Source organism: Aethalodelphis obliquidens, unplaced genomic scaffold, assembly GCF_003676395.1.
Source record: "Aethalodelphis obliquidens isolate GAN/ISIS:26980383/991018 unplaced genomic scaffold, ASM367639v1 scaffold4, whole genome shotgun sequence".
Classification (NCBI taxonomy): Eukaryota; Metazoa; Chordata; class Mammalia; order Artiodactyla; family Delphinidae; genus Aethalodelphis; species Aethalodelphis obliquidens.
Genome location: NW_020837948.1, coordinates 16,089,900 through 16,117,734, shown reverse-complemented (window position 1 = coordinate 16,117,734; position 27,835 = coordinate 16,089,900). Strand labels below are relative to the sequence as shown.

Below are 27,835 nucleotides of genomic sequence, written 5' to 3'. Positions count from 1 at the left end.
ATCTGTGAACTGATAATTTGGGATTATACAGTAGAAAAAGACGCAGAGAGAACAGATCTATTTAAGAAACTTCATTTTGGAAAAAAAATGTGTTATTTTAATTTTTCCTTCTGTACTTACTTTCTCTCACACACATATAAACTCCAAAAAAATGTTTATAATACTACTGATTGAAATGCTGATCAGGTATTTCTTTTCCATGTTATCTTTATTTTCTTTGTAAAAAATAGAATCCTCAAAAAAGCATATTACTCTCAACTTTCCTTTTCCACTTTACCCTAACCCCAAACCAATCTCAAATCAAAAAATGAATCTCTGGACATGTAAGTACATTCTTCTTACTTCCCAAGTTTCCATTGGAAAGTTTCTTTTCTGCAGTCCTACTCCTGTTTGAGGGAGTGTCTGTTTCATAGGAGAAAATCTCAGTGTTGGACATGAGTGTGTGGTTGGTATTACAGGCAGAAATGGCCGTGGCGGCCAGTGTGCTTTGTCTTCCCACAATGGCTCCATGCCCAGCTCCCCTAAAACTAGATGTAGATCCACACACAGAAAAGCACCAGGATCAACTCCCCTGATCTGCTGACATGGGCCTGTCTATACATTAGAACCTTGGTGTAACTTCGCCTTCTAAAGGATGGAATCTGATCCAAAAAGATTCCAGAAATCTTATAAGGCCTTCTGTTTCCTCCTTTAGTACAGCCTGCTCCAGACTCTGAAAATATTGTGGTATGTGTGTCAAGGGATGTCTGGGAGTAAACATATCAAAGTCTAGAGTTGTAAAGTACATGGCACACAGTCCAAAAATAAATTCATTCATTCATTCATTCATTCATTGATATTTGCTGAATACTTACTAAGGACCAGCATCATTGCTGGGTGCTACAAACATAGCAGTGAACAAAACAGACAAGAATTCCTGCCCTCCTAGAGCATAGAGTCTAGTAGAGGGAGACAGATTATCAACCTGTATGTGAGTAAATAAATAGTTTGTCAGGTAATGATAAGTGTCATAGAGTTAACAAAGCAGAGAAGGGGTGAGGAGTGCCAGGAGTTGGGAGTTGCAATTTTAGAGATGATCGGGGTGGGCCCTACTCGGAAGGTGGCCTTTGGGCAAAGACTTAAGGAGATGAAGGAACAACCCATGTGTTCTTTGGGAGCAGTGTTGCAGGCAGCTGGACTCCAAGTGTAAAGACCCAAAATGGAAATGCTACTGGCCTGTCAGAAGAGCATCACAAAGACTGACATAGGTGTGTCAGTTGGAACGTATTGGTTGAAGTGGGAGGGGTTACTTTAGATTTGGGGGAAGGGATCTTGTAGGGCCCAGGAGGTCACTGTCAGGACCCTGGCTTTTACTCTGTGTGCCTTGGACAAAGGGGGTATTGCAGAGTTTTGAGCAGAAGAGTGATATGATCTGACTGAAGTTGTAACAGGATTACTCTGGCTACTGAGTGGGGACCTGACAGTGAGGGTGAGGATGGAGCAGGACCCAGTTAGAGGCTGTTGCTGGAATCCAGTGAGGGGAGGTAATGGTGGTTTGGACCAGTGTAAAAGTGATGGAGGTGGTGAGAAGTGGTTGGATTCTTGATATATTTTGAAAGTAAAGTCAACAGCATTTGCTGACACATTGGATGCTGAGTGAGAGAAAGGAGTCAAAGATAACTCCAGGGCTTTGGTCTGAGGAGCTGGATGGATGGAATGGCCATTTACTGAGTTATGAGTCAGACATGGGAACTGTGGAATGACTGCTCAGGGAATGTGTTTCTTCCCCTTGACGTGGATCTCTGGGGTGGAAGTCTCACATCTACGACATTGCTTCCACCTCGTGATGCTGTTACATGGACGAGAGGGATTTAGGGGCTGAGCTGGAGGATTGGGGGTTGTATGTGCCATTCACAGCCACCTGACGATGGTGTCTAAGAGCGTACCAGCTGGTCTCCAGTTTCAGTGTGATAGTGCCATCAAAAATGTACTTTCTGGCAACACCGAGTGCTTTGCTTCTGAGGCCTTCTTTCTCCCATTGTCCAACCTGCGTGAAGCATTCTTGAGGTTGCTGATTAGAGGATTGAATAAACTCTCCCGGGGCACATGTTATGTATCATTTAGCACCTGAAATCCTTGGAAGAAAATTCACAAAGCTAACGCACCTGGAAGTATTGTGGATTCAGTAGGTAAACTATGCAGCTCTTTTAGGTTGAGTTCAGAGCTGTAAGCAAGGGTGGAGGGAAGTTTAAAGGGAATTAAGTCATTGACTAAAATGCTCAGCAGTGACCATCTCCCTCCCCCCTAAGGGTATTACAGGAATTTTATTTCAGTTCTTGTCTCAAAGTCATATATCTGTCATGTGATTGGCCACCCAGGAAACCAGCAGAAAGCTTCATCAGATGGCGTGGGGGGAGATATATGACTTTGACTCTAACTCGAAGATGGATTGTCATTCCATATGATTCACGGAGAGACCTAGGGATGCTTTATAATGAGGGATCCTTATTCTGTACTGAGAAAATACTCTGTGTGATTTAAAAGCACAAATGTGAGAAAGGGCCTGGACAGATAATTTAACAGATAGCCTTCTGCAGCCCTGAGTAATTGAAATCATCTCAATGGGATTAGCAGTTTGAAGACAATTTTTATCCTACCGAGTTAGCCACAAAATAAATTAGGTACCCTAAAAAGAAGCTTCTTGAGATCAAAGACTTATTTGACAAAAGGCTTCCACAGAGCCTCCTTATAGTGCTATGCACACAGTAAACAATTAATACATGCTCACTGGATACATATTGAGAATTTTGTTGCCATTACTAGAAGGGGTACATAGTTCAGCTAGATTTTTTTCTTGGTTAATGAAATTGATACATGGTCCAAGACATTCAAGTAAAATATGATTTTACTTAGTGAATAATACTTATTAAGCGCTTTCATTTATAAAAATATCATTTTCTTCTCATGGTTCTTTCAACGGCGAAAGTACACATTTCCTATTGAGCATGTGGGCGGGTTCAGGCTTCAGTCACTGGCCCCTCTGGCAGTGGGACACGCTCACTGCCTGGAGGAGCCATTGAAAGCAGCCTTGCCTCAAAGAGAAGGCTGCGTTTCACACAGGCACTTGGGTTCTGGAAGCAATTCCTATGTTATTTTCTTAAAAAAAAAAAAAACAACCCATAGTTATAAGTGTAATAGAGCTCCAAAGAGAGCGCAGCTCTGTCCACTATGGGCCTTTCAGAAGAGCCTGAAGGAACGCCTGTGTCGACAGATTGTATCCGCAAGAAGGAATGAGGTTCCCCAAAGCTTCCAGTGGGGGATTAGCTCCTGCAGAGTGTAAAGACCATAGTGTATTCATATTCATTTCAGAGGAAATTGAAAAAAGAAACCTGGGAATAAATGTTAAACACGTCTTCCTGCTGCTTTTTCTGTCTTGGCATGTGAAGCTGAGGTAGCAGAACGTGACACTTGATGGCAGCGCAGAGGTTCGCTGCACTGGAGTAAACTCTGCCCGCAAGAGGCCTGCCTTTTTCCTTTGATTTTAATGAGCAGAAAATAAAAATTGGCACCTCTGCACGGCGCACTGACCCCACCATCCCACCAACAATAAGGAACTAGGCCCCGGATAGAAAGGCCCCGCTCAAGCCTTCTACCTATGAACATTGAGGCGATTACAGTACAGTTCAGTCCAATGAGAACATCTGTGTGCAAGGCCCTGTGGGAAGCATTGTGATGGGGTACAAAACCTCAGACCCCGTCCTCAAGGAACTCCGTGTAGGAGAAGGCACGTAGCAAAAACTACAACAGCAAACCTAACGCAGGTGCCATGTGAGATGGCCGTAGCAGCCGAGCCTGGGCTAGGCGGGTGTTAGGCTCAGTCTTACTGCAGTTGGGAGGGGCCCGGTTCTAGGCTCCTTGTGCACAGTGAGCAGCTGGGACTGGATCCTCACATAAATCCAAGAACCAGAAGTCACTGTTTTGTCCCTTAACGGGACTAGAAAAGTGCTACCCTCAAGCCAATAGGCCATTGGTGAAAAAAAAAAACAGTATGTCATGCTCCAAAAAACCAGCCCCAGCTATGGGCGGATACAGGGTTGGATTTTGCCTTACCTGCCAGTTGTGGAAACCCTGGGCCAAGAAGTAATATAAAACTTGGCTCAGAACTGAAGGAACCTGTAGGGTCCTAGAACAAACAGAGGAGAAGTCACCCCAGAGGGATGTCTTGGTATCTGCACAGGACTCTAACAGAAAGCAACAGCCACTGAAAACACCTTCACAGAAGGAAGTGGCAAAAGACACAAGGAAACCCGTTGTCATGAGAGATTTGACCTCTTGGGCTCCTTGATCCCAGCCATGCTTTAGGATTGAGGCCCTCATTCCCCCCTATCTGGGGGTGTAGAGGGCTGAAAGGTGCTCCCAGATTTATACTGCCAACCCAGATCTCTCACCGGAGCCCCAGGATCTTGTCTACCTGTCGAATTCCCACCTGCACTTGCCTGTCTCAGAGGTGTCTCAAACTAAGCATGGTAAAGTGAAACCATCCTACTCTGTCCTGCAAGCTGCCTCTCCCCCAGTTCAGTACCTCTCACTCCCATTCATCCAATTGTTCTTTCTAGAAACCTTGACCACTTGTTCTTTCTCACCTCTTCTATCCAATCATTCATAAATCCCTGTTGATTGTGTATTCTTAAATGAGTTTCTTTTCATTTCTGCTGCCACCTCCCGATCAGCCTCACCATCAGCTTTGGCCTGGACCCCTGCGGTAGCCACCTGCATGTCACATTTTCCCTTTTAGTATCACAGCAGCCGAAGTGAAAATTCACTGATTTGTTGATTTTATTGTTTCAGCTTATTCACTTGTTTTGTTTTTTTGTTTTTGTTTTTGTTTTTGCAGTACGCGGGCCTCTCACTGTTGTGGCCTCTCCCGTTGCGGAGCACGGGCTCCGGACGCACAGGCTCAGCGGCCATGGCTCACAGGCCCAGCCGCTCCGCGGCATGTGGGATCCTCCCGGACCGGGGCACGAACCCGTGTCCCCTGCACCAGCAGGCGGACTCTAACCCACTGTGCCACCAGGGAAGCCCTCACTTGTTTTGTTAATAGGTAGTTTGGTTCCATAGATCAAAATACAGAAAGTAATATGGGCATATTAATTCTTCTTCCAAAAGGCAATCAGTTGAAACACTCTTAGGTGTCCTTCCAGATGTATTTTTTTGCCCATTCTCTCATTTGAGCATGTTCTCCCTCTCTTTCTCTGGCGCTCTCACTCTACCCCTCCCCTTGTATGCAAATAGCAGCATACTATATATTCTTTGTTCTGTACCTCGCTTTTTCATTTAATGATACAGAGTGATGATGCATTTAAAGCATAAATCTAATAACCTTATACCCTAGCTTAAAACCCTTCTTTGGCTAGCCATTACTCTTATAATCAATCCCTAGTTCTTTAATATGATAGCCCATGGGCTACATATAGTTTCCAGAAATGTTTTGTATGGCTCACATAGTGTTTTGCAAAAAATCGAATTCAAACATCTTTACGCTGGCCATGCCCTATTTAGTTTGCTGAAGACCCCACCGTCCTCTGTTGTATTAACCTGCTTCCCAGCACTGATTTCTGCTATGTGCCCTGCCGCCACGGGCATTGGGAATTGTGCTGCCTTCTTCTCCAGCCTCAGCTACAGCCCATCTCTGCCTCGTTCTCTGGCCACATGAGTCTGCTTTCCATTCCTTCCATGGCCTGAGCTCCTCACCTCAGCATGCCATTCAGACTTAGTGACACAGCTGCCAACGTGTCATCTCCTCTCATCCCCTTTTTCCTCCCTTTGCACCTGTCTGATGCTGTGTACCCTTCAGGACTCACGTTCAAGGTCACTGCCTCAGGGAAGCCATCATTCCCACCCGAAGTTTAGCCATCCCTGTTAGACATTTTCTTGGCCTCCTTTCTTCTCTGTCATACCACTTATTACACTTGTAGCAACTGAATATCGTCAATTCTAAAATTCATATATTTTTCACATTTTGATCTTTCTGAACCTGCTAAGTGTGTTATAATGATCAGTGACTTACAATTAATGGTGTGGCTTGCAATTAATGGAAGTTTAGATTTGATGAAACTGAGTAAATATTTACCTGTAAGGACATTTGTATAATATCTGTCTCTGTCACTACAGTTTACGTGGCCTGAAAGCCGGGGCTGTGGCTCTCTTGTTCCCCTGTATCCTCAGTGCCAGCAATGTCAGGCTTGTCACTGATGCTCTGTACGCATTTGTGGACTGAATGAGTGGATGAGGGTGTAAAGTAGGACTTTGTTGTATAGATCCTGCATTGCATTCTCTCAGGGGTTTAATTTTGCAGGATTTGATGAGTTTATGTTCTTTCCTGACTAAATCCTTTAGGGCTTTGAAAGTTTGCCCTCTTTCCCTTAACCTTTGTCTTATAGACTGAAGAGATTTTACTTGCTCATTATGTCTTCATGTAGAAACCCCTTCATCCTTTTGGGGAATTGCCTTAGTCGTTTCTGGGCCTTTTGCAGTGGTCTGGACTGTCATGGCTTGGGATAACATAGTGTTTTCCGATTCATTTCTTGTCCTCTTATAATTCCCTGTGTTTTGTTAATACTTTTGTTTGTTGGGCCAGTCAGACTGGTATTAGGAAGAATGATCCTCTGTGTCCTTTTAAGTCCTGCTTAAAAAATTGTGCTTTGTATCTAGACCTCTAGGGTCCTGTGGAAGTATGCAGGCGCTCTGCAGGACAGCTTCAAGAGCAAATATGGTTGCTTTCATGAAACTTATCCATTCCTAGCCTTACTTTTTTTTTTCTCTCTCTAAATTATATGCTCATTTCATTCAGCAGGATTGAATTTATTCACAAGTACAAGAAAAGATCATGCCAAAAGCAGACTATAGAGTGCAGGTGTCGCTGCTGTATCTTGAAAACATAGTATGTTTGTTTTGAAGTGTTCCATAGGAGGAAAGAAGACAGAGAATAACCATCCCAACTCTTATTACCTAAATGCTATTATTATCATTAACTCAGATCCCGTTTATCCCACATCATTATACAAACTGGTATAAACTTTTCTTTATTACTATTTTGACATTGATTATTAAACTTAGAAAAATCCATTGACCCACACATTCTTTTGTTTAATAGAAAGGTGGTGTGCCCTTAACAATTTTTGAAAATGAATTTATTGGGTTACTTTCCAGGAGCTTAAGTGAGAAGTCAGCATTTATAATCTATACTTAGAGTATTATTTGTATGATTTCCCCTAGAGGCATCATATTCCTCTTTCCAGCAGTGAGCTTCTGGCTGGTTTTCCTGCTCTCTTGCATGTTGATGACATCTTCATTCCACAGTCTCCCCACCCCGCCTTCCTTCCTGCTAGTCTGGCCTTCCCAAACCGCAAGAGCTTAGTGTTGCCTGAAGACTTGCGGGTTTCCCTGTGCTTTGTCTCTTCCGGATTAGTTATAAACAGGCTAAATAAGATGAATTTTACCCTAATCTCTGACAATGCTGCTGTTTTGTTTTTTTTTTAATTAAGAAAGAGCCAAAACATAAAACATTTCTCCTTTTCTTTCAATATGTATTTCAAAAGTCACAGTCTGTGTACAAAGATTTTTTGAGAGTCTGAAATGTATGCACACATTTCATATTGGTTATACACTTTGCCCCAGAAGTTGAAATTATACATAAATTTTATATGTGAAATATATACATAAATATGTCTGTACATGTGTATATAGGTGCATATATAACATATGTTTATGCATGGGTATATATATACACACACACAGAACTCTGTACTAGCTGTAAAATGTCCTTTTTATTTTTGCAACACAGCTATTGAGCAGACACAGAATGGGAGTGTGGTCAGAAAAAAGTGCCTTGGAAATCAGAAAGCTAAAGCTTCCAGCTTAGCTGTATCCTTGACCGAATGTATGACCATGGGCAAATTATTAGACCTGCTTGGTCTTTAGCATTTTCTTCTCCTTCTTTCTTTTTTTGGTAATAAGAGAGGGTAGGATTAGATCAGTGGTTCTCATCTCTGATTGTATATTAGAAGTACTTGGGGAATTTCAAAAAATGCAGATGCCTAGGCCCTACCAAGAGATTCTGGTATTTAAAAAAAAAATCTCCCCTGTGAGTCTAATATGCATTCAGGGTAAAGAACTGCCAACTAGACAAACTAGGCTCTCCCCTGGTCTGTGAGTCTCTTGTTTTATTTCTCCTTCCTAAGACAGAATGGGCCAGGCCAACAGAACCCTGTAGGATGAGCTATTCCTTTTGTTGGATTCATCAAATACATGTGATTGTGTAGAACACTCAGAGTTGAAGAGTCCTTAGTGGCAGCCCATTAACCTCCACACGTGGTGTCTACCTGTCCACTCAGGCGTGGAGCCTCCTGGCGGTCACGGTCCCCTACCAGTCTCTTTTTGTAGTTGAGGACGCCTGAGTCTTCGTGCTTCGTAGGACTCTCAGAGATGGTCCATGTCAGGAAAGAATGAGAGCTCCCAGTTCATGTATTTCCTCCACGTGGCCTTGAACTAGTGACCAACAGCCATAGTTTACTTCCCATCACTAACCTTTTTGCCAGTTATCCTTTTTTAAACTTTTTGGCCTCTAATTTCCCTCTCTTGACCACCCTGTAACCTTTAATCTCTATGATCTCTGAAATACCAAGAAATACATTTTATTGACAGAGTGGTTACTTAAAAAAAGAATAACAGTTTTTAAGCATATTAGGTTCTAATTACCTCTGAACCTGTGGGTTGACCAGTGAATACATGATATATATTATTAACACAATGGCAACTTAAAAAAAAGAAAGAAAGAAAAATTTCATGTATATTAGGGTTCCCTCCTCAAAAATGTTTCTTTTAATTCTTTCCCCACTCCCACTGCCACCACCCATGCTTGAATCCATCTCCCTTCATTCCAGTCTCTTCTTCTAGAATAAGAATGGTGGCTGTTGTTGATGGTAGGCCCTGTGATGAGCACTTTCAGTATCTCATTTAAACCGCATAAAAGGGGGTTTAAAGATAAGGAAGCCAGGGCTCCTAGAGCTCAACATCTACCGGGTGGCAACCATAGCATTTACTAGCTGCTGTCTATGCATTATCGCACCCAGTTCTTCCAGTAACCACTTTACATTTTACCAAGGACTAAATTGTGTATTCAGATGTTCTGTGTTTTCCCACAGTCACAAAGGTATTACAGTCAGCCTTCTATATCCAAGGGTCTGCATCCGCAGATTCAACCAACCACAGATGGAAAATATTTGGGGAAAAAATTTCCAGAAAGTGCCACAAAGCAAAACTTGAATTTGTTGCATGCTGGCAACTATTTACATAGCATTTACATGATATTAGATATTATAACTAATCTAGAGGTGATTTAAAATATCCGGCAGGATATGAGTAGATTATATGCAAATACCGTGCCATTTTATATACGGGACTCGAGCATCTACAGATTTTGGTATCTGTGAGGGCTCTGGAACCAACCCCCATTGGATACCAAGGGACAGCTGTGAATAGTGGAGTTCAAGTTTAGGCCGTCTCGACCTCTAAGCCATAATGCTATTACTGTTAGGATGATCACTTCCATTGTCCTCATTTTACAGATGATGAAACAGAGGCACAGGGAGATTGCGTAACTCCATAGATCTTTCTGATTCCAAACCCCGAGTGTCAAGCACCGAGCTCCAAGATTGCATACTCTGTCGCCTCCCACTCTTACCTTACACACCGCACCCTGTCTGTGCATCGTGCCTCACTCGGGCCCTTCCTGAACACTGGCTCTTTTCTTGCTGTTCCTCTGGTCAGAAACAGTCAGTGTCTATTTCTTAGGCCTGAAGTCTTCTGTTTATTTATTTGGACATTAAAGGCCCTCTGAGATCTGCCCCCCGAAAGCCCACGCTGTGCTCGGTCAGCTCGATTCCCGTGCCATCCCACCAGCGTGCCAGACTTCTGTCTCCAGGCGTCTTTCATAGGGTTGCCTTCATCTCTTCAGCCAGTTTTTCTTGAAAACCTGATTTGTGCTGGCAGGGTTGGATGGAAGGCCTGAAATCCTGAAGGCTTGAATCTACCTTCTCTGCTCAAGGCCACCGTCTCTGGGGAGCCCCACCTTTCTCTCCCTGTCTCTTGCTGTACCTCCCATCTGAGAACCCCCAAATCTAGGCTGCAGTGTGGAGCCTCATTATGGAGTCTTTTTATCTCAAGTCATAAGTGAGCTCTGTGAGGGCAAAGACCATGTATGAAAAATCTCGAGCAGAAAATAGGTGCTTAATAAATATAGGCATTGAATGAGTTCATTTGTGGTAATTGTGCTTGTCCCCTTAAATCAAATTGTCTGCTCTATGTCCATTCTGAGTCCAGAAAAACCAATTTTTAAACTGTTGACTTATAGGAATTTTTTAGAAGTGTGTGTTATCATGCTTATTTGAAGGGCTAATAAAACTGATCTTCTCAACCCCTTGCTGTTCTCCCAGTAAATGTCCCCTCGACGGTCATGGAAGCCATGTGCAGACAGGACCCCCTGCAGCCCTTCAACAAGAGCAGCAAACTCTCCCCCGCCGCCCAGCAGCGCTCCGTCGTCTTCCCACAGACTCCGTGCGGCAGGAACTTCTCCCTCCTGGATAAGTCTGGGCCCATGGAATCAGGATTTAATCAAATCAACGTGAAAAACCAGCGAGTCCTTGCAAGCCCGACCTCCACCAGCCAGCTCCACTCGGAGTTCAGTGACTGGCATCTTTGGAAGTGCGGGCAGTGCTTTAAGACTTTCACACAGAGGATCCTGTTACAGATGCACGTGTGCACGCAGAACCCCGACAGGTAACCCCACCTCTCATTGCTCGCCGGCTGTGTTTGCTTCTGAGACTCACTGCTTGCCTTCCTGTCGCCTCCTCCAGTCACACCTCAGGGAGAACTCTGTGATCAGAGGTCTGCATTCTGGAAGGTCATAGAGTAACGTTGGGCCCCTCTTTGGCTTTATTGTGTAGAAGGGCTGCATGAACAGTGGCTGCAGAAAGGAATCTGCTGTCGCTTTCCAAACAGCTCTGCCCAGGTCTAACGGGAGGCAAAATAGAAGGCACATTGATGAATATCATAGATGGAAAAATGAGGTCAGGATAATTAGAATCCTCTCTGTCTTCCAAAGATAATATAGCTGGCTGCTCTGCTGCTGTTCAGTCGTCTCAGGGTTCACCTCCAGTGTGCCGTGAGTATGAACTTAATTAAGTACTAAGAGGTAATGAATTGGAATTTTTTGCTTAGTACTATTTTTCTTCAGAGCATGCAAACCCATAAATCCTGCAAAGCTGTCAAAAGGAAATACCTACTCTGCTAGTGATGTGGAGGAAAACAGATGCCACTTATTCAATAAACTAATATCCACACAGAAGAAAAATGTTGACTAGATACCTCAGAGTCAAAGTTGCTTTGAAAGTTTGTCAATAAAGAATTTTATGGCCATGAACTGAGGATGAAATTTAGCTGAACAAGTGAATTAAAATTTCAGGTACTCTGACGAGTGGCACAGTAGATATAATGGAACTATTATTTATGAGTCAAAACTGGTTTATTCGACAGTCTTGATAGCTGGGAGTGCAAAAGACAAAAATCAAATTAATTCAGTAAGAAAGGACAGTGTTTTATCTCCCCTTCACATCCTATGAAAATTTGATTAAACACCAAATATCTAAGAATATTTTGAATATAAAAGCAGAACGTAAATTTTGGAAGTAGGATAGGAGACTCGAAAGCAGGACTCCGGAATTATTTTCTTAATTTGGCCACTGATTAACCTTAAGCCACTCAGCTCTCCTTGCCTTATGATATACATCCAACTCTCCCCTCCCAGCTCTGCAGGATATGACAGTGTACTCGAACCCAAGCAGGCAGGGAGGATAGAAGTGTGGTGGAGAGGGGGTGAATCTTTTCAGAAATAATAATGATCCATTTTAGGGTACATGTGCACATTTACATGTGTATATATTTTTATTTGTGCCATTCTAGAAACTACTTGCTTGGCATCAAGCATTGCTGTGACTGATTGATGTTGAAGCATTTGTATTACAGCTGTTAAGGTGGTTGTGTCTTTATAATCTTTTACCTTCGATAGGAGAGTCCCCTGGTGAAAATATCCACGGACTTCTGCATATCTTAGTACTACTGGCTTTAGAGGGGACACAAAAGTTTTGAAAATGTTTTCCTTACTCCAACAGGGTTTTTTTTTTTAAAGTCTGCCTTCCTTGCAAGTATACAGATAGCCTCAAGATATATCTATTCAGAGTTTGCAAAGCATTTTATTTTTTTAATATAAAAATGCATTAAAATCTTGTTATAAACTTGCTTTTTGAATTGAATGAGTTTAGGTGTATGGATCTGTTATTTGCACAGGTTCATTGTGGTCATAGTAACTGAACATACAAGGTAAGATGAAATGATAGTTGAAAGTTTCTGGATACAGGAACTGAAAGCTTAGCTTTGGGTATGATACAGTTTCATGCTGAATGTCATATAAAACAATGAAAATATGTCTTGGTAAACAGAAAGTTAGCAAAACAGACTGTTTTGTCTGACCCCAGTTACACTTCGAAAACCATATGTGGATTATGCTTTAAGTCCCTATGATGTCTGTTCTGTCAAATAATAATGTCAGAATTTATAAAGCATCTATGTAATCTGTCAGAAAAGTACCCTACAAATTAGAAAACTTACATGTACAAAATAGACTTCCACGAGAGACTGTTAGGTCATTGCTGATTCCAAGCTAATCTAGAGTTACTGGCAAAAATCCAAGTGGCTTGAGACTCCCATCCAGTGCGAGACCCCGGTGGGCTTATTTGATGCAGATGCCCAGGTGTCGTTTGGCCAGGTTTCCAGATGAGGTGAAGTAATGTGCTTGATATTCAGGTAGATCACCAGGGTGGAATCAAATTATTAAAGCAGTGGATTCCTACTTCTCTCTTCCCTGTGCTTTGTTGGTGAAGCCTTGAGAGGCGGTATGATTCACCGTCATTCATGAATAAGTTAAAACTAAGAATTATGAGTTCAAAGAATTAGTCCCTTTATAGGCAAAGTAAGAAAGTACAATGTTTCTTACTAGTAATGGGGAGATGCTTGAATTACTCCATTACATCTGAGTTGATTACTGGAGATAAGGGAAATAGAGATGCCCAGTCTCTTTGACCCACTAGTTTCATTGAGATACATAATTTCATTGAGTTACATAATTTGCTTTTAGCATATAGGTTCTGTATGGTGTTCTAGAACCTAGCATGCTCTCCTGGTACCGGCAAGTTTTGAAGTACAAGATACTTTCCCTAATTCTTGACCACACAGGTGAATTGCTAAAGAGGAGAAACATGCAGAACTAAAATGGAACATCAGTTTGTGCACGGTTGTGAAATTTGGAGTCATTCCTCTTATTATCCATGTGGAGACTTACAACTGCTGAGTATACATATTTTCTTTAGCGATTGACTCCATAAATTCGGTGGCTTTTAGTCTTTGGCGGTTTGTGCCCATTCAGCCATATACAGTGAAAAAGCTTAGAACCTGCCAGTCAGAAACCATTTCCCTTCTATTTGAAAAACTCAAACGTTTTATTTTGCTAGGAAAATCTTGCTAGAACTAGAGGCAAGAAAGGGAGACACAGAAGACAAAGTCAGAAAGTAAACAGGTTAGAGTTTCAAACACGTCCAAATTTGAAACAGGCCCCCGAATCTTAGGTCCAAAAGATTTTTCACTCAGCACACTGAATATTTGGCCATGAAACCCAAGACATTTGAACCTTCATGAAAGAGACTGTGTGTGTCTTTATTTGTGAGCTTTTCCATGTGAGGGACCATCAGTAAGTCTATGCCTTGATATAAAGGAAGGAGATCCGAGGATACCCTGGGTTGTCAGCATTACCATTTTTCACTACCGTGTTATTTACATTGAACGCAGAAAAAAATTCCATTTGACCTTTCAAAGTAGGGATTAGCATTAAAGATAAAAATACACCCGTATGAGAGCCCAGGAGGCACAGAATCGTTATTTCTTGATTTTATTCTGTTAATATTAAACATACAAAACCAAAAGTCTCTTCTTCTTTTTTCTCAAGCTACTGACTTTTTCTTTCCTGAGTGAATTCAAAGGGAAGAAGCTGTCGGAATCTAGATTAACCTAGATCTAGACTAAGGACTAGGGATTTAGGGACCTCATAAACATTTGAGGTTTGGCATAAGTTTATTACCTGGGCCAGGGCAGCTTGACTGACTTGTGCCTGAAACAGGAATTAGAAATCCCTTTTCTCTTCTGTTTTTCTGCTACAGAAACTCTCAACAGTCCCATTTGGGGGCGGGGGCAGTCCAGAAAGGGGTAAGCAATGCCTTCAATCATAGTGGATTATTTTCTGATGAATATGTTCTTTTTATTTTCTGCAGAATGTCTTTTTAGTGCTTATCTTTATTTTGCATCCTTTTCCTTTCCTTTCTGATTGTGCTACCTGGGGAAAGTTTGCCTTTAGCCTCCTGGGCATACTGTCAGCCGTTCACATTTATGTTTGGAGTATCCTTGTTTATAATTGGGTGTGGCGGTACCAGAGGGGAAGATAACTCTAGAAGGAGCCGTTTGGTGGGAGGAGCCTGGAGATAATCCATCACCATAATAGTTTCTTTGGAATGTGTCAGTGTTCTTGTGTTCCATTGTTTCCCCCTCCCCCAAGTGTGAAGGTTACCTTCTTTCCATGTTCTCCCAGTGTTTCGGCTGCATACTTGAGCCACTTTCCTGAAATCTTTTTCTCCTTACATAGAGCTTAGTTCTTTTCTCACTCCACACAGCTAGCAGTGGACCTAAGTAACGCCCCGTATGAAGTCTTGGGAGATGTGCACTTGGGCTTGACTGACGGGGAGCAAGGCCCAATTTGCTCAACTGTGGGCCCAACTGAACAACTTTTGTCCTGGAGGCTTTCATGCCATGAAAGAAAAATCAAAGAAGGATTAATAATATATTAAACCAAACCACACTTAATTTTGTTAAATGTTTCATCCTTTTCCTATGTGTACAACAAACCAATTACAGACTCAAAGTAAATGAATTGCATATTTTACTGGAGTCATCTTTAGCAGAGGAGCCACCAGTTACAGAGAATGCCAGGGGACATACAAAATTGTCTTGCTGCTTTCTTTTTGCTTAAAAATCTACTGGCATTGATATACGCTAACTAAATCGACCCAGGCTTTGTCTGTTTTTTAGATATTTCATTGTTGAGGACAGAACACATTCTCGTTTTTCGTGAAGCTTGATATTTCTGTGTTGGAACAAGCCACACGAGGCTATTTAAATTTAAATTAATCAAAGTTAAGTAAAATAATACTTCAGTTTCTCAGTCACCCTAGCCGCATTTCCAGTGCTCAGTAGCTGCTTGTGGCTAGTGGTTCCCATATTGGATAGTGTAGTTATAGAACACTTCCGTCATTGACAGCACTGCTAGATATCTCAAGTAGTGTTAAAAAAAAAAAAAAAAAAAAAAACCCCGCCAAAAGCTTTTACTGGTTATGAAATGTTCTCTCTTTGTGAAGAATGCTCATTGCATTTGTTTTGAGAATAATAAAATGCTGTATGTGTATGATGACTTGGAAAGAATCAAGGTGCTTTAGAAAGGAGAGTCCCATTTAGCTGCTGAATGACATGAGATCCTACAAAGAGTGAAGCTGAACACAGCACTTGACTATGCCAGTCCTCCTGGGCTGCCTCTGGTATGACACATCAAAGGGAGCAGAACTTGGGATTTGAAATTGATTGTATCCAAAAGTTTAATAAATTAAGGCTTACTTTTTAATTTTTTTTGGTTGATGATGATATTTTATTTTTTCACTTTTTTATCCCTTTAGTATTTGTAGAACTTTTCAAACCCCACCCTTTATTCTATGAGTCTTTTTTTATAATATCCAATTTTTAAAGGTTACACTCCATTTACAGTTATTACAAAATATTGGCTCTATTCCCCATGTTGTACAATGCATCCTGGAGCCTATCTCACACCCAGTAGTTTGTACCTGCCACTCCCCCACCACAGTATTGACCCTTTGACCAGACCTTGAAAAGTTAATGAGAATGTTAGTCATCACAATAAAAAGCTGAGTAATGGCAACTGATTCTGTGCCCCCAAAGCCCTTTAGCTGTAACCTGAGAGGTGAGGAGTCAGGGTGTGCTACTAAAAACATCCATACAGAGTCTTAAATCCTGTGGTCAGTTGTCCCAAAAGAAGTTGTGATGTCTGAGATTCTATGGTGATGATGATGTTTTCTAAGTAAGCCCTGCTCTTGGGTTTGAAGATTTCATTCTGTCTTGAATGTATTCCTATGCCCTTAGATGAACTCTAGGATACAATTAATGTTAAAATTACTTTTTGAGCATTTCCTTTTATTCATTTTTAGGAAATATTGAAAATCTAGGGAAAGAAGTATCTTGTCTGTATTTTCTGAGGCCTAACTTTGCATGTATTTCTAGGCTGAGAGAATCTGTTAACACAGTGGCAAATAGAGTACACATTTTAGTTCTAAATTCTACATGAAATCAGTTTCTGTGATGGTGAATATGACCATATGCTCTAAAATCTTACTCTTTAAGGTACCAGGATTAAAGGGATATCACTTTGTTTTTTGAGATCAACTAAAGTTGGGTCTTGTATTTTGGTACTAGATTTTCTTCTTGCTCTGAATTCTCAACTGTTTACCAAGTAAGTTTAAATGGTCTGTATTCTAGTTAGCATGACTAGACACACAAAACCATGGAAAGCTCTCCCTGCAGGGCACTGGCTGGTACACACGATGGAGGATGGAGGTCACATCGTCGATGCTGTCTACTGTGAGGCCATGTCTTGGACAGATCCTTAGGTGGCACGTGCTTGTTGATTATGTGAAAGCAGGAGCAGAACATGATGGGATGTGAGAGGGCATCTAGTTCAGTCCATCCTGCTTACCAGAGAGATGAGGAGATGGAGAGTCAGGGATGTTGGGCGACTTGTCAAGTCCCACAGGTAATTGGGGCCAGAGGCTAAAGCAGGACTCACCTCTCCCATCTCGCCCATTCGAGGTTGTTCCATTCAGTCAGCTGAATTCTGCAAAGTTTTAAAAGCTGTCACGGGATACCTAGCAAATACCGCTCAGGCTGGTACTGGCCAAGGTGATGTTTTATAATCTGATTTGCCTTTCATTGGTGTTACCTTGATATAAAAATTCAGCATAAGCCTCTCTGTGATCATCTCTTCTGTGTATAAATCTTTGCCACCTTGACTATTAGCATAAAAAGGATGGAATGACTTCTGACTATAGGAAATAAATCACCCCAACTTTTGACAGCAGAGTCAGAAAAAAAAGATTAATTGGTTTTATTTAGTGGCTAATTGTTTATTGTGATAGCTATTAAAAATAGATAACCAGAGGCTAATAAATGTTAATGGTCCTTCACTATTAGAAAAATCAATTGTCAGTGGATATAGTATATATTCATATATTATTTTGTTTATAATCTTCAATACATTTAAAAAATTCACCCCTGAGAGAATGATTTCTTGAGGACTCCTTTAAGGTTAATGGTTACTACAAAGAATAATTTTGACAAAAGGATATTTTCATCTACATATGATTTTAATGGCTTCAAAGCTTTATTTCATGATTGTAATAAAATGCATGTGCAATTTGTCAAGTTTGATAAACTCCTTACCAAGAACTCTTATATATATTTCTTTGAAACTTGTTTGAGAGCAGTTAGATAGATTTCTAAATGTAAGTAATTAAAATTGTATAGTATTGAGTTATTGACCAATCCCAGACTATTAATCAAGCTAAAAAATTCTACAATCAGTGCTCAGTGCGCTGAAGCCTGGTAAAATAATCGTATTTGTGTTCAGTGAGGCAAGTAGCCACAATTAAGCACTTCACTTGACAAATGAGAGGGTACACTTTATTTTGCATGTAATTGAATTGTTGTACATGCTCGGTCACCATTGTTTCCTAGCCCTTCATTTTGGTTTCTGGTCATTGGAGCTTATGCATTTGCTAAAGGTAGAGCAATTAAGTCTGCTTTTGCCATTGGCTTTCTAAACGCAGCCAGAAATTTCTGAGCCACAAACCAAGGCTTCCTGAGCTCTGTTAATATCGCTCATGACAGATTATTAATTTTCTCAAGAAAAATTTTGATAAACAAATTAGAGCCCTGTCAAGGAATGATATGAAATAGCCTCGATTAGGGAAAACTCCCCAGGTTTTATATCACTCACCAGATTCTGCTTAAGTAAGCAGAAGAACTTCTGTAAAGAAGACAGAATTTTAGTTTATTTTATGAAAACCAAAAATTGATTTCTTTCTCATGAGCTGAAAAGAATGCGCTCTGATAATCTTGCTAATTATCAGGTATTTGTCACAACTTCCTTCCATTTGCTTTTGCATCCCAGTCCTCCTGCAAGCATAGTGACATCCTGTCATTTCTGTGCTGCTATAAATCATTGCTTGCTACCAGATTAAACTGGGGAGCCGAAGTTCACAAAAAAAGACCCAGTGGATAAATATGAGTTTAGGTCGGGGCGGGGAGAGAGTAAGTAGAAGTCAGGATTTCTTTTACAAAGAAACAAATCTGGGTGCACGCCTGTGTTGGCCTGTGCACTATCACACAACCCCAAGTTGGGGATGTGCTATAGACAGACCCCAGGACAGTCTAGTATCTATTAAAACACACATGCAGCTTGCTGACTTGCCTGCATCTTTACCTGGGACTTAGAATAAGGTCCAGAGTCACCCTAGAGTGACCTTGGCATCAAGAGCTTATTTCCTTTGAGGACAGTTTATCCTCACTTTTCTGAACTGACAGAGATCATAACATCCGCTTTCCCTGAGAGGATTATTGTAAAGATTAAACTAGATCATTGATGTTAAAGCACTTTGAAAAGTTAAAGTGCCCCAGAATTACGAGAGACAATTACATATCTTCTCTTGTACTGTTGTGCTTCATCAAGTCTGTACTCTCAACGCTCCAATATTTGCCTGGGGGTGGGGCTCAAAACAAGAAATAGGAGTTCTTGAAATGGTATGGCTAATACCGGAAAGGAATATTCTTTGGGGAATGAACGGCTCTCATCAGCTCTGTTAATTTTGTTCGTGTGGCAACAAGTATAGCCATGAGAACCTAGCAGCCCCAGTGCTATGCTTTGTTACAGAAACTGAGAGAACGTCCCCAGAACGTTTTGGCCCTTGCCTCGTGATGCTAACGTCTGCTGACTGACATAGAACGTAATGACCAGGCAGTGTCTTCATTTGTTTCAGACCATACCAGTGCGGCCACTGCTCCCAGTCCTTTTCCCAGCCTTCAGAACTGAGGAACCACGTGGTCACTCACTCCAGTGACCGGCCTTTCAAATGTGGCTACTGTGGTCGTGCCTTTGCTGGGGCCACCACGCTCAACAACCACATCCGAACCCACACTGGAGAAAAGCCCTTCAAGTAAGTAGCGGCTCGCACCGTATCCCTTCTTTCTCTGAGCCTTTCCTGAGAGCCGGCAGACAAGGTGGCCCAGCACTGGCTTAGCCAACTGGTGGAGGACGCTGTTTTAGAAAGTCAGCGTCCAGGCTGCAAAAGGCCCCGCTTGTTTAGTGGTCGATACTGGGGAAATGAAGTCAGGAAATTTATACACTGATCCTGGGTTGAGCTGTGCAACCTTGGACGTGAGACGTTCTTCGTGGTCTGTTACCTCACCAGTAAAATCAGGAAGTAGGAGTAAGTAACTTTAAGATTCTTTCTGGTTTCTGAGGGTCTTTGCTTCTAGAATTTGAGCTAGGAGGCATGCAGAATACCATCTCTGGCCATCAGCAAGCAAGTCCCCTGACCATCAGCGAGGTGGCCACAATCGAGGACAGCTGAATGAATCGTCTCTTGGGAAATCTGAACCCTTTAGGATTCTGATGAACGATTTCCTCCTCTTTTATATTTGTTAAGGGGGTTTGAATCTATTATAGCAGCCAATTGGTAGCTTTTCAGCGTGCCCTTTGGATCTCAGACTTATCATGTTAATGCAAAAAAGAAAAACCAAACCAAACATAGGGCATGTCTGAGTCCTTGAGGATTCAGGGAATGTGGAAAGAGAACGGAATTCCAAGGGCTTTGGCAAGGTAAGGGCACCTGAGCGAGAGACTATGTTTCTGGATATAGCACAGTCATGAAAACGGTGGACATCTGAATCCTGCAAGATGGTCTCTTCATTCACTCGCTCATTCATTCATTCATTCATGTATATATGTGTTCATTCATTCAGCAAATATTTATTGAACACCTTCTTTTGTACTAGGCACCCTGCTAGGCACAAGAGATATAAAGGTGAATGAAACTCAGCTCCCTAGTCTTTGAAGACCTCATAGTTTATGGGGAAGCCCAATTAATAAGCAAGTATTACCACGTAGGGTGAAGGGTGCAAAAGTGAAAAACAATAAGGCATGTATATACAGTGTTTCAGGGTAGCACGAAAGTGGAGTAATCAGTGCTATCTGGAGAAGATGATGTTTAAGATGTGTTTTGAATGATGAGTAGGAGTTTTCCAGACATACAAAGGAAAGGAGGCTTTCTGATAGCCCATGTGGGACATGGAAAGGCTTGGGAGGGTGAGCCAGCTTGGGTGAGTGGTTGGTCATCTCAGAGCAGATTTTACTGTCTGTGTGATAGACTCTTTTTTGTTCAACTCTCTTATATCTCTCTTTCCTCATTTGCCATAATGACTTTCCTTGATGAAGGAGGAACATGAAAAGGGCGTGGATGAACAGCCTATTTACCTTCTGTAGGACAAGATCAAGCAAGAAAGGAAATGATTCAGGCAGTAGGAGGTGAATCCCCTTTCTTGGTCTCAGCCAAGGAGTCTTCCCAGAGTCTCATTACCCATGCTTTTCCCTCTGGACCTGCTGGCGTAGCATGCAGTTGCCATGATGCTCGGCCTGAGACGGGGCTCAGCTTGGGGTGGCAGAGTCCTGCTGGTCTGGGTCCTGCCTGCCTTGGTGTCTGCCAGGAGAGGGAGAGGCTCATAAAAGGCTGTCATCTTTACCCACCTCCCCATGAATTAGTTACCTTTATTCGTTATTCTTAACTGTTTTCCATTGAGGTTTAATTTATGATATTAATTGTGAAAAGTTTTAATTTTTGTCTGTGTACACAGGTGGGGCTTATTTACTGCATAAAGGCATCTGGCTGAGGGCACTGGATGGGGTCTAAACATCCAGCCTGCACTACGCCAGCCAAGCTGTGCCCTCTGGGGCTGCCATAGCCCCAGGGGGCCCTTTTTTTAAATCTACCCTTAAGGGCCGGGTAGGTTAGCACAGTCCTCGAGTTCCCTATGGCAGGTGTCTGTGTCTGCACAGTGGGCTTTGTCATTTCCCCTAGGCCCTCGGGGGTTCACAGATTCTGGTTTCACCACTGTTCTAGATGTAGAAGATGACAGTGGCACATTCCCTGTGCCTTTGAGCAAGAGAGCTCTTCAAAAGCAGAGACGCAGGAGGACTGACAATCCTCCTGGCCCCTTATATTAGAGAGGGTAGCCAGATGGATACAGTGCCAGGAATCAGATTGATTTTTATCTTGTTGCTGTGTAAATAGATTTTAGTAATTAATTGAAGAGGTTTCAGGGTCAGCGTGGGAAATAGATTTCTATTAATGTTCAGGTGTTACTTAAGTATAACCTCGTTGACTCCAGTCAGTTTTTTTTCTTAACATCCTGTTTTTGTCCTGTTTCCAATAGAGGTGCCATTTTAACTTAATTTTAATTCATCAGATTAATATTAGAAGGGCTTTAGTACTTGTACGTTTTTCCTTTCTCAAAGTATTTTTGGGGACCATAACCTGATTTCATCTGGAAAAACAAAAAAGGAAACACCAGACTTGGTTGGATTAGATTCACTGTGCCTGTTTTAGTTCCTCCTGCTTCTTCTCATATTAGGATAGCCATATGCTGTAGAGTTTGTTTTTTTAAATTTATCAAATGTTAAACATATTGCCAGGGGAGAACTGAGTGTACGTGTATTTTATAAGTGCAAGATTTAAACGTCTTCTAGGAAATGGAAAGCTAAATCCTTCAGTGTATACAACCAGATCATTCAGGATTGAACTACCCCAAGGGAATTTTGGGAATCTTCCAACCATAGCTCATGGATATCCATCCCATGGACATTTGTAAATATTATGAGGATATCCTTTTACAAGCCTATAAAACAAACATTCAAAAAAAGTTTATTGCAGATTAGTCAATAAAATGGATTTTGCCACAATGGTTAATTTTACTACTTCAACTAATGGGTATTGGCTGAAACAATGTTGCAAAGAAAGAAAAGAGTCTTGTAAAGATACACAACCCATGCCCCAAATGGCTCAGTCCTCAAATTGTCCTACCCACCCAGGGCCTGGGAGGCCTTTGCAAGATTGTTAGGGGCCAGGCCACAACAGGGGAAAGCCTTTTCTAGCTTCTAAAATCTTCTTCTGAAAAGTGATTTTTCAGGGCAGATCAAGATTATTGCCATACAAGAAGCCTGGAGAAGATATGGCAGTAAGAGATGAGAGTTTCACTCCAGGCTTTGTCTCACAATCTGATTGGCTGAAATGCCACTGAAAGACTCCGTCCCCCATGCTCTAGGTAGATCATGGGCTTGTCAGCAGCTAACCTAGGCTGTGGATGCAGAATTTATAAGGTGAAGGAGATCATAGGAAAAGCACATATCAAAGGATCATATTGAAGTTTGTACTTTCCGTTTGTACTGTGAGGCTGGAAGTCGTGGAGAACAAGGAACAAAATCATGACATCATTTCATCTCACAGCAATTGCCAAGCACTTTATCGAAAAGAGAAAAGAAGGAAGGAGGGAAGGAAGGAAGTTGCCAGTCTCAAACTTACTCTTTACAGTGAGAACCCCTTCTCCTTCTCTGTTACTAAACATAATCTCTCAACATCTCAGAGAGGCCGCTCTGCCCAGGATCCATGTGAGCTGCTTGATGCCTGGCCTTTGCGCCTGGGAAGACCAGGACTTTCCATAGGAGAGTTTCTTTTCTTCATCTTCATTAGAAGCAGGGGAAATACCACTAAGTTTGTGCCTTAAGTGAAGACAGTTTGGCTCAGTATAAAAAATAATCAAAGGATATTCCAAAGAGCATCGGATATTTTAGCAAGATCTAGGCAAAATCAAAGCAAACCAAAAAAACACATCAGTAAAATGCATTAAGCACATCATACGTACAAAGCAATTTGGTTTCATTCAGGAAATATTTGGTGACAGGCCATAGAGGAGCAGAAAGAAAGCTTCCTGTAGGTTTTCTGTGAACAGAACTTGACATCGTTTTGCACATCTGTCAGTTTCAGATGACGATTGTTAAGCTCCCTCTGTACCTATAAGCCAGTCGACTATCACATTAAGTAAAGGATGATCTCAAATCTAAAAGGAACTCAAGTCTCATTAAGATGCCCACACTGGCAGAAAGTTGGGGAATTTCTCTTTGCTGAAATATTTGGATGGCTTTCCACTTCACTGTTCCTGCAATGTTTCCTTAAAGGCTGTGACGTCAGCACTGAGAGGAAGACCCTGTGTGCCAGAGCAGTTTTAGTCTCCTGGATCATTACCCGCATCTTTCTTTCTTTCTTATTCTGCTAAACCGCATGAAATCCAGGCTTGGAGGTGCCCACGACCAGTCACTTGGCTGGGATTGTAGTTCAGGGTTAATTCCGTGCCAACACAGCTGAAGTCCAGCTCTGACCCGCCAGAACCTAAGCATTTGCATTGAGTCTGTCCTTCTGATGTGTTCCATTAAGCCATGAAAATAATTTGTGAAGGGATTTTTGTTCTGAAATTAAAGATGATGAACATAAAACTGAGGCTCTCCCCTTATTTAAAAATATTTTTACGTCAAGTTCTCTTTATATCCTTAATTATACAAATTACATTCTTATCATTACCAACACACGTAGGTATTATTTCTAGTAGCCCACTTTCCTCAAGAAAGGGAAATTCCTAGGAAAAGGATCTAAGTTAAGGTAATTTTCTACACATCTGCATGTGTTTTTACTCACACTTGGTGAGCAGATGGCCCTAGAGATGATTTTTCAGTGATGATCTCAGGAGAGCCCTATAGACTTAGTAAATTTCCTGACTATGACAACAGATGGTTCCATGAGTGTAAATATCTGTGAGGCAGTTAGGCAAACACAGGAGAAAAATGTTAACTCCCCTCTTACTGTCTCTGCCCAGTCTGGGTGTTTAATATTACATATAGACATACACATTTGCCTTATGTGAAGCACTACACCTCCCACTTCTGAATTCTTTATATTCTGATACACAAGATCAAAGGTGCAAAAACATGACCTAGGTAACTAGTCATAACTTATAACTTTGAAACTATTCTCTCCTTGAAATTGATTCTAGAGCTTCAAAATTTTAAAAAAGGAATATAATAATTTGAAAGTTTGTCAAGCAGTGAAAGGTAGTATATTTTGACACACTAATTTAGTAACTAATCAGTTTTCTAATAAACAATCAGCAATTCACTAGCATGTCATCAGCACTTCAGGAGCTCTGGAGAGGGGATGAGCTGCCCATGGATGTTAATGAATACACCAAAAATCATTAGCTGATCAATACTTCTGAGTTATTTTCATTGAGCTGATAGGTCTGATACATTAAAGCTGACATTATACATTTGTCAAGATCACAGTGCAGTTTTTAACAGTGGAACAGGCTGCTAAAAATATCCCCCGAAAGACAATTGAAGAAACACAACTTCCTCATGCTGACACATTCAGCTGGTGCAGGAGCCCTGAAAAATCCAAGCGTGATAGTCAAGCTCCAGCCTCCCAACGACAAAACATATGCAAGACTCCCTAGTAGGGATAGATGTGTTTTATTTTTATAGGTAATTATTTCCCTGGCAAGGCACTTTGTATAATTTACTCCAAAGGAAAAAGACAGGGCTGCCTACCGGGTAGCGGGGCACGTGGCAAGTGATTGGGCGTGTGTGGATTTTCTTCTGATGGCTTTACCACAGCCCTACTAGTGCAGGGACCTGAGGCCGAAGGTTGCATTATTTAAAAGAAGAACAACTGTCTGCAGCTCTCCTGAGTATCTTTTCCTTTTAAGGTTTCAGGAGAGGACATTAGGGGGAGCGCTGAGGGGGCTGCTGTGCCCCAATGGGTGCTCGGCCAGTGCTCCAGGCAGCCCAGACAAGTGGAATAGTGACAGGGAAGCCACTGTCCGTGCCCAGCTTGCTGCAGCAGTGTGCGTGTGTGTGTGTGTTTTGAAGGTTGTGTAGCCATCAAGCTAGTCGGTGTGTGTTACAGGGAAGATGGCTTAGGCCCAGGGTCTCTAGGTTAGCATTTTTTTTAAGTTAAGGAGGGGAGGAGATATTCCTGAAGTGCGATGCCAGTGTTCTCCTTATCAGACACACCAACCCTTAATTACGGCCCACGTGTACATTCTTCCTGCTGTGCCTTGTAGAGGTGAATTTGAAGCACACAAACATTGGCTGATTTCGTGTTTTTCTGAGTCCCCTATCCCAATGCAAACATTTTTTAACCCTAACTTCGGTGGAGCTGTGATACTCTAGCTTTTGCCCCAAAGCGGTCACCCACACCCACCCGCCACAGTCGCTGAAAACTAATGCACTGCTTCTTCCAGTTTCCGAATTCAAAGATGATGGCTCTCTGGCTGCTGTGCTGAGGGGAGTAGAAGTCCCGATTTTAAATTAGTAGCAGGTGAAATTCTATTTGTCATCAATTTCTCTTTGGGGTTACGGAGCAGAAAACTGCAGACAAGCTGCTGCTTTGATGGCTCACTCCTAAAAATCTCTTTTTGTTCTTTATCTATTTGAACTGACAGTGATCAGAGCTGCAGCAGGACAGGGCTCTCTGGAGAAATCACCTTCCCTCTGCCTATTGACAGATCCCTCTGTTCTGCATCAGCCGGGCTTTGTCCCATCACAGGCATCCAGGCCTTGGAAGGAGCCACCAATTAAACCTCTTGAGCCAGTAAAATCTGAAGCCACTTTGGAGTGTCTGTTCTGATTAGGCAGGATGAGAGGAAGTCCATCAACCTGCAGGCCCTGCTCCCTGGTCTCAATTTTCTCTCTTGCCTCCACCAGGTGCGAGAGGTGTGAGAGGAGCTTCACGCAGGCCACCCAGCTGAGCCGACACCAGCGGATGCCCAATGAGTGCAAGCCAATAACCGAGAGCCCAGAATCAATCGAAGTGGATTAACTGATTGACTGGTTGGAATTAAACTTCAAGGAAAGTCATGATTAAATGTCACGGACACTTAAGCAAAACCAAAGATTTCCTCTGAGCAACTTTCAATCAGTCCCGGAAAACCAAAAGCAGTAATAAAATAAGTAAGATGTTAAGAGATATTGATCCTGGCGTGGAAGTCAGACCAGGAGAGAGATAATTTATTTATGACTAGGGATGAGACTCATTTCAGTGGACGACTAACCTGGGATGGCTCACATTTCCAGTCCCACCGTGTATTTGCTTTGTTTCTAAAAAGCTTTTTTAAACTGTTATTTAATACCAAAGGGAGGAATCGGATGGGTTCTTCTGCCCACAGTTGTGACTAAGAATGCACAGGGACTCGTTTCTCGTTGCACCTTTTTTAGTAGCATGATTCAAGGGGACCCATTGTACAGCCCTCTTCCTGCTGTTTCAGTTTGGCCTGGCCTGCCTCAGGCTGCCCAGCAGGGACCACAGATTCGGGAGCCAGAGCCTTCGCTGAGTCCAGGCCATCTTCAGCCCCACGGGTGCTCCATTTCTGTGTTTTCCACACTTATTATTTCTCGTGCACTTTTCTCACGGCTCCTTCCATCCAGCAGCCTGGTCTTGATGCAGAAGAACCTGGAAGTGGAAGAAGATGGTTTAAAATTCAAAATTCAAGGGGAAAAAGAAATGGGGACTTAACAGTGTCCTGTCAAGATTTCAAAAACATTTAAAATGTACGGAGCTTCATAATACAGTATATTGTTCTGAAGCAGCTAGTGAGAAAATTTTGTTTTCAGTAACATTTTAGCTTAAAAAAAAACACAAAAATAAAGTTCTTCAGTATGAGGCTGAATATAAGGTATTAGGCTTCCAGTAATTTTTTGTTGTGTCTATGAAAGTATTGAATATGTGAGCAAAAACAGTGCCAAGCCCCACTGTCAAGACCATTCTAGGCACTTTCATCTTCCTTCCTCGTACCTCCAGGGGAAGCCTGGGAGGCCCTCCTGAGTGTGGGGCATTTCTGCAAAAAATAGGTGAAAATAGCCCAGACAAGGAAACCTTGAGAGGAGGAGCCACGGAGAGGGTTGTGGTTAGAAAAGACCGCCCTGAACAGCTAATTTTTTCAAGAGGAGTTCCCTTCTCATCCCCTCCGGCCCTTGATAATATTCTTCTTTCAACACTGATCCACTGAAAGAGAAAGGAGTGTGTACACAGTTTCACTGATCTTTGATTGAGTGCCAGGAAAATGGGTGTCACTTCAGCTACCCTTTGGGCAATTTAGCAATGGTGCTCAATCAAATTGTGTCGCATTCCACACAATAATCCCACATCAGGAAGAACTGACGGCTCTTGCATATTAGCCATTAACTCCCAGCAGCATCACGAAGACCGAGTCTACCTTGATGGCCGGTGTAAATCTGAACAGTTTAGAGTACTTACCAGCAGCCATCTCTTGTTTGTAGATCTCTTGGTCACCTGATAGCAGGACACAGCCCGTTAAGGAACTCCTTGTCTTTTTAGCCTTGCCGTTGTCTTCTCTTAGCAAAAATGTGAGACACGTAACAGAACTGGCCACTGAAAGGCAAGGATAGCTGTGGTTTGGT

At 42.1% G+C, this 27,835-nt stretch overlaps 1 protein-coding gene across 1 annotated transcript in view; it reads left to right on the top strand.

The window, feature by feature from the left end:
• The window catches only part of PRDM6 (PR/SET domain 6), a 102,820-nt gene extending 75,681 nt beyond the window's left edge, over positions 1–27,139 (top strand). Inside the window, exons 6-8 of the mRNA XM_027099227.1 lie at positions 10,473–10,815; positions 19,293–19,469; positions 26,123–27,139. Of these exons, the coding sequence (XP_026955028.1) occupies positions 10,473–10,815; positions 19,293–19,469; positions 26,123–26,237 (635 nt within the window). The 3' untranslated portion in view covers positions 26,238–27,139. The remainder of the gene's footprint in view (positions 1–10,472; positions 10,816–19,292; positions 19,470–26,122) is intronic.
• The last annotated feature ends 696 nt before the right edge of the window (positions 27,140–27,835 follow it).